This window comes from Etheostoma cragini, chromosome 15 (genome assembly GCF_013103735.1).
Source record: "Etheostoma cragini isolate CJK2018 chromosome 15, CSU_Ecrag_1.0, whole genome shotgun sequence".
Taxonomy (NCBI): Eukaryota; Metazoa; Chordata; class Actinopteri; order Perciformes; family Percidae; genus Etheostoma; species Etheostoma cragini.
The window spans coordinates 584,434-591,350 of NC_048421.1; the positions used below are offsets into that span (position 1 = coordinate 584,434).

Genomic DNA, 6,917 nt, shown 5'->3' on the forward strand with positions numbered 1-6,917 from the left:
CTGAATCCTGCAGGTTGTTGTTACTCAGGTCCAGCTCTCTCAGACTAGAGGACTGGGAGCTGAGAACTGAGGACAGAGATTCACAGCTCCCCTCTGACAGGTTACAGTCACTCAGTCTGGAGAAGAATCAGCAATACATAAGAAAAGAATTACAAACAATGTATATTTAATTTGGATAGTTTTGTGTGCACTTACAGAGCTTTGTTGGAGGCTTTGACCACTGGCAGCAGCCTCAGAAGAGCCTCCTCTGAAGCAGAGTATTTCTTCAGGTCAAACACATCCAGTTCCTTTTCTGATGACAGTAAGATGAAGACCAGAGCTGACCACTGAGCAGGAGACAGTTTATCTGCAGAGAGACTTCCTGAACTCAGGGACTGTTGGATCTGCTCCACTAGAGAACCATCATTCAGTTCATTCAGACAGTGGAACAGATTGATGCTTCTCTCTGCAGACAGATTCTCACTGATCTTCTTCTTGATGTACTGAACTGTTTCCTGATTGGTCTGTGAGCTACTTCCTGTCTGTGTCATTAGTCCTTGTAGGAGATTCTGATTGGTCTGCAGTGAAAGACCCAGGAGGAAGCGGAGGAACAAGTCCAAGTGTCCATTTGGACTCTTTAAGGCCTTGTCCACAGCACTCTGGTAGAACTGTGGTGATGTTTGTTCTTCTGCCAGCAGGTTGACTCCAGAGTTGATGAAGGTCAGATGGACATGAAGAGCAGCCAGAAACTCCTGAACACTCAGATGGACAAAGCAGAACACCTTGTCCAGGTACAGTCCTCTCTCCTCTTTAAAGATCTGTGTGAACACTCCTGAGTAGACTGCGGCTTCTCTGATATGGATGCCACACTCTGTCAGGTCTGATTCATAGAAGATCAGGTTGCCTTTCTGCAGCTGCTCAAAAGCCAGTTTTCCCAGAGACTCGATCATCTTCCTGGTCTCTTGACTCCAGTGTGGATCTGTCTCAACTCCTCCGTCATACTTTATTTTCTTCACTTTGGACTGAACCACCAGGAAATGGATGTACATCTCAGTCAGGGTCTTGGGCAGCTCTCCTCCCTTTGTGGTCTTCAACGCGTCCTCCAGAACTGTTGCAGTGATCCAGCAGAAGACTGGGATGTGGCACATGATGTGGAGGCTTCGTGATCTCTTGATGTGAGAGATGATTCTGCTGGCCTGCTCCTCATCTCTGAATCTCTTCCTGAAGTACTCCTCCTTCTGGGGGTCAGTGAACCCTCTGACCTCTGTCACCATGTCAACACACCCAGGAGGGATCTGATTAGCTGCTGCAGGTCGTGTGGTTATCCAGAGGCGAGCAGAGGGAAGCAGTTTCCCCCTGATGAGGTTATTCAGCAGCACATCCACTGAGGTGGACTCTGTAACATCAGTCAGGATCTCAGTGTTGAGGAAGTCCAGAGGAAGTCGACACTCATCCAGACCGTCAAAGATGAACACGACCTCTTCAAACCTGCAGATTCCTGCTTCTTTGGTTTCACTAAAGAAGTAATCAACAAGTTCCACCAAGCTGAACTTTCTCTCTTTCAGCACATTCAGCTCTCTGAAGGTGAATGGGAATATGAACTGGATGTCCTGGTTGGCTTTGCCTTCAGCCCAGTCCAGAGTGAACTTCTGTGTTAAGACTGTTTTCCCGATGCCAGCCACTCCCGTTGTCATCACTGTTCTGATTGGTTTATCTCTTCCAGGTGGGGTTTTAAAGATGTCATCTCGTCTTATTATTGTTTCCGGCCGGTCTGGTTTCCTGGATGCTGTTTCAATCTGTCTGACCTCATGTTCATCATTGACCCCTGCAATCCCTCCCTCCATGAGGTAGATCTCTGTGAACATCTGATTCAGAAGGGTTGGGTTTCCTGCTTTAGCAAGCCCCTCAAACATACACTGGAACGTCTTCTGCAGGTTAGATTTCAGTTTACGTTTACCAACTGCAGCAGGAGTTCCTGAATAAACACAACAAAGAAGATCAATAAGTAAAGAACATACATCAACATTTCTCCTGAGAATGAAAATACATTTTTGGGCTATCTCTTGAGATATTAGTAAACGTCCAATTCTTCCATCAAGTCAAATCTTTAGGGGGTTACACAGTATTTCACACTAGTATGCAAGGGTGTAGCACAAAATTCTAGAAAGGCATTTTCTATGGGCCCATCCCCACAGCTACCTATTCTAGCACCTTTGTAGGCTCTCACCACATGAGGGCTTTTCCCCCCCAGTCTGACGCCGTGCGGATATGCAACTTTGGCTGGGCTGAAAATGGCCCTGGGGCTGTTATATGCTCTTTAATGCAACCCAGTGCAATGGCCCTATTTGAAACGAGGAGGTTTTCCCCCTTATATGCTCATAGATATTTAGATGAGCTGCGCGTTGATTGCTTGGTTTACACCAAGCAAAGCACACACACACCACACACACACACACAGCAGAGGTATCATATTGGTTTCAGCAAAGTGCTTTTATTAAACAAACCAAGCCTTTCTGCACACATACACATGCGTTGCACCAAAGTATTGCCTGTACAGCCTAGAACACTGTATTTATGACCGTGGTTCATTTTAAATATCACTGAAAAACTTCCAAACTGCAAAGCTTGTGGCTAAACCAATGTCTGACATCTACTTGACCTACATTAAGAGGACCAGGTGGTCTCAGACCAGTAGTCTGTAGCTATGTTAATTTTGGGGCGTTACAAAGGTACAGACAAGAGCCAAATAAGGTCCAACCACCAAGTTGAACTTGTCAACTATTTGCTTTGTTGGGATTTGCCTATTTTCAGAGGTAGTTTCAAATTGTCAGATTAGCATAGACAAGAGGTGTCAATGGGATTTTGAGGTTCTATGTATGCCTATTTTACCCACCGAACTATTTTGCATTCTATCACCCATTTTAGAGAAGTCCTCTTACTGCTCTGCAGACGGTCAGCCAGCTCCTCCTGCTTCATTCTCCTCAGGAAGTGCAGTGTGATCTTCAGAAATGCCTCTCTGCTGCTCCTCCTCTGCTCTTCATCCTCACCGTCCAACACCTCCTCATCCTCCCTCTGACTCTCTAAGGATTCTGGGTAATCTGGACTCAGAACCTTCTGGATCTTCTTCAGCTCGTTCTTCACAAAAGTGACGATGTTGTCCTCCAGCAGCTGGAACAGAAGATTATATTAATGATCAAATCAAAGTGAAATCATGGAAGCACACATCAGATCCATGTTGGACAGAATAGATGTAAAAGTAGTTGTTGTCCATGTACAGACCATAAATATGGAGTCCAGGTGGGTTTGATGCTGCTGGGCAGACTGACCACTGGGACCTTCTGAGCTCTCCTGGTCTTCTCTGTGGAGGAATCAGGAAGAATTAGCTCACATCATGTCTGTCCACACAGAGACACACACAAGGTAAAGGTCCATGAAGAAATGTTTTGATGTTAATAGTGAATCAGAGGACTCCCTGTAGTGGTCCACCTTTACTAGTCCTGCTGGGTATCAGTTTGAAATCCTCACCTTTGATCATCAGAGTGGCGTCCATCTTTGAAGTTTAAAGGTTGACCTATAAACCGGTCAGTCTTCAGGGACACACAGGTGGGTTCAGGTCCAGGTAAGTCTGGTCCCTGATGGATACTGATAGAAAGAAATTCATTAAATAGTTGTGAATCAATTAGTTAAATAATATCAAAGTTACAATGTTTTAATACAAAATGAAAAATATTTCATAACTGACTTGTTACTAAAGACAAATTTTCAACTAATTACTTTTCATCATGTTTAAAAGTAACATGAAATTCCTTTGAATGGTCACTCTTGAAGGACAAGCAGCTGGGTTCGGATGCAGGTACAGATCCAGGTCTGAGTCTGGTTCTGGGTTCAGGTCCGTGCTGCTCCACTGGGCTGAAACACAACACACACAGAGCTGTGAGTGTGAATGATGATGATGATGGTGGAGTGATCTGAGTGGTGGACAGCTAGAGATGGTCCTCTCACCTCTGAGCTTTGGTCTGGCTGTCATGGTCCCCCCACAGAGGTGGTTTAGGGGGAGGGACCCCCTCCTCTCTGTCCTCACACTGACTCATAGCAGAGTCCACACCTTCATCTGGAGAGGAAACACTGAGAGCAGCAGTCCAATCATTCATCAGCACATCATCACTCATTCATCCCTCACATCATTTCTCCTGGAAAAGCCAAATATCAGCAGCTGTCCTCTGATTGGCTGCTTCTCTCTGAGTCATATCAGTGTCAGTTGAATCCTTTTGGCTCATTGGACTGTTGCTCAGACTAAAGAATCAGTTAGAAAACATGATGAACTCTGGGAACTACTGAGGCCTTTTCTCATCACATCATCACATTTCATTCTCTCAACACAGAGACCTGATCAACACATGGATCAATAGTGATTTGTTATTGGACAGAGAAGATGCTGCTGGTTCTCATTGGTCAGTGGTGAGAACGAATCAGAGCAGAGGAAGCTGCCACCAGCTGCTCTACTTCTATCAGTCCACTAGATGGCCTCATGGAGCTGTTTGGAGGATTTTACTGCTTCATGGGAATCAGAGCTGGATGTCACCAGAGAATGTCTCATAAAGGGAGAAGGTCCACTCTGGGGAAACTTCCGGGTTGGTCCAATGGGGCTTAATAGGGAGTGAGATAGGGAGTGAGATAGTGAGATAGGGAGTGAGATAGGGAGTGAACAAGCTCTCCAGAGACGGCTCTGATGTAAGGTGACCAGATTTCTCAGACAAAATCCGGGGACATTTTCAGCTCTGAAGCGTATTAACCTCCAAAATAAGTAATTTAATTTACTTTTGTAAAACTTAAAACGGGGACACTAGACCTAGAGTTGTCCCCCCCCAGGTCTGATACTAGACTCCCCCCTGCTGCTACTTCCTACTCCACTCCACTACACCTGTTGTGTTCAGGTGTAGTGTTTCAAGATAGAAAGTCCTAATATTTCAAGATAAAAAATACTAATACTTCAAGATAAAAAGTCATAATATTTCAAGATAAAAAAATACTACTACTTCAAGATAAAAAGTCCTAATATTTCAAGATTGAAAGTCTTAATATTTCAAGATAAAAAAATACTAATACTTCAAGATAAAAAGTCCTAATATTTCAAGATTGAAAGTCTTAATATTTCAAGATAGAAAGTCTCATTATTTCATAATGTTGTAATGTACTGAACTACTGACAGCTTTTGCTTTATTGCTCAAGGCTTGTTTCTGCAACAGCTCCTTGATAATCAGATACAATAAAAACTATTGAGGACATATTTTCCTCTGACATGTCGCAGTATTAAACGAGATTGCTCCAGTCGGCAGAAACAAGCAGCAATGGAAGTTAATAGGATAATTGTCCAGCTTGTATTTACGTTCATAAAGTGCTCGTTTTGCTGCTGACAGACTCAGATTAATATTCTAAGGGTCTGACAACATTATGGAAGAGATTTCTAAGGAAGTCGACCTTTCTGTTAAAGATTAAGATCCTTTTTAAAACTTAAAAGTCCGCAAAATTGCATTCGCTACCCACCAGACTCCATGTAAATAATCAGTGATTTTAGCATCGTAACACACGGCTTCTAAAACCTCTCTGAGCAGCGCAGGCTCTGGCTGCCTTCAGCCTGCGGGTGGAGGTTGTCCGACCATCGGCTACGTTTGGTCAGTATTTTCTTTCTTTCATTCCAATTTCGGGTCTGTCAGTCACAGTGAAAACCGGGGACATTTCCGGGGACAGATCCAGCCGGGGACAGGTCGCCAACATCGGGGACTGTCCCCGGAAACCGGGGACGTCTGGTCACCCTACTCTGATGTCACTTTGTGTGGCGGCCATCTTTGATCTTGATATTTGGACGAATCAAGAGAATGAAACCAGAGAAGCTGCAGAAATCAGCTGGAGGAGGTGTAGTTCCTCAAAGTGACCACAGGATGTCCACCCTCTTACTAATCTCCTCTTCCTGTCTGATCCTCCCTTCCTCCTCTCTCTCTCCTCCTCCCTCCTCCCTCTCTTTTCCTCCCCCCCCTCCCTCCTGTAAACTGGTTTTCCTTCGTTTCACCTCTGACCAAAGCCAACCCACCTTTAGACTGTAATTTGATCTTTGGTTGTTTTTACAGCGAGGACTAACTTTTGGTGAATAACAAATAAAAATAGAATTTCCAAACAAATTTCCAAGAAACTGTTCAGGGGGGTACCGGACCAGCCGAGGAAAATAACCCCGATCTGTTTCTGCCTTTTATACAGCTGGGCACACACAACCCCTTTCTTACACCTATTTTCCTATTTTCTTGTAAGCACACACTTACTGGAAGCTTCCATTCCTCTCTTCTTGTTGGCCTGGCGTGTTTCAACATGTGTCTTTCACTTTCCTTATTCCTCTCACTTACATCCTGTACACGTGCTCTCATAATCACTTAATAAAGATCATAATCTCCTTAATTCTGTTTTACAGCAATAATTCACACTTTAAGTTGATTACATTGTAATGTTTACATTTCAAAAAGTGGGCGCTCCCTGTGGAGCTGGTAGTGTGAGTCAATTAATAACTACACATTTACGTGTAACATCAATTAATCACTAATTATCTTCAATAAATATGGTATTTTATTCAATCTCAAATGAAAAGCTGTAAAGTTCGTAGCTGTGTATGGACCCCAAAGTCTGCTCATGACAAATGACTATCAATAAATGGAAGAGATTTAGTTATGCTGTAGTAGTTTTAGACAGCTGGGAACTTCCTGTGACACAGAGTTCTTCTCTATCCATTTATGTGCATCCATGTCCCAGAAATGCTTGTTACTAACCTAGTTACTAACCTAGTTACTAACCTAGATACTAACCTAGATACTGACCTAGATACTAACCTAGTTACTAACCTAGATACTAACCTAGTTACTAACCTAGTTACTAACCTAGCTCTGGGGAGTCAT

The 6,917-nt window shown here is 43.7% G+C and overlaps 2 protein-coding genes across 2 annotated transcripts in view; both read right to left on the reverse strand.

The window, feature by feature from the left end:
• Nucleotides 1-6,917, reverse strand: part of LOC117958237 — an 859,617-nt gene that overhangs the window by 512,711 nt on the left and 339,989 nt on the right. The window lies entirely within an intron of this gene.
• LOC117958070 (protein NLRC3-like) overlaps nt 1-6,917 on the reverse strand; it is a 12,291-nt gene that overhangs the window by 385 nt on the left and 4,989 nt on the right. Inside the window, exons 2-5 of the mRNA XM_034894321.1 lie at nt 3,259-3,337; nt 2,919-3,147; nt 196-1,954; nt 49-116 (exon numbers count right to left, since the gene is read on the reverse strand). Coding sequence (XP_034750212.1) covers nt 49-116; nt 196-1,954; nt 2,919-3,147; nt 3,259-3,261 — 2,059 coding nt within the window. The 5' untranslated portion in view covers nt 3,262-3,337. The remainder of the gene's footprint in view (nt 1-48; nt 117-195; nt 1,955-2,918; nt 3,148-3,258; nt 3,338-6,917) is intronic.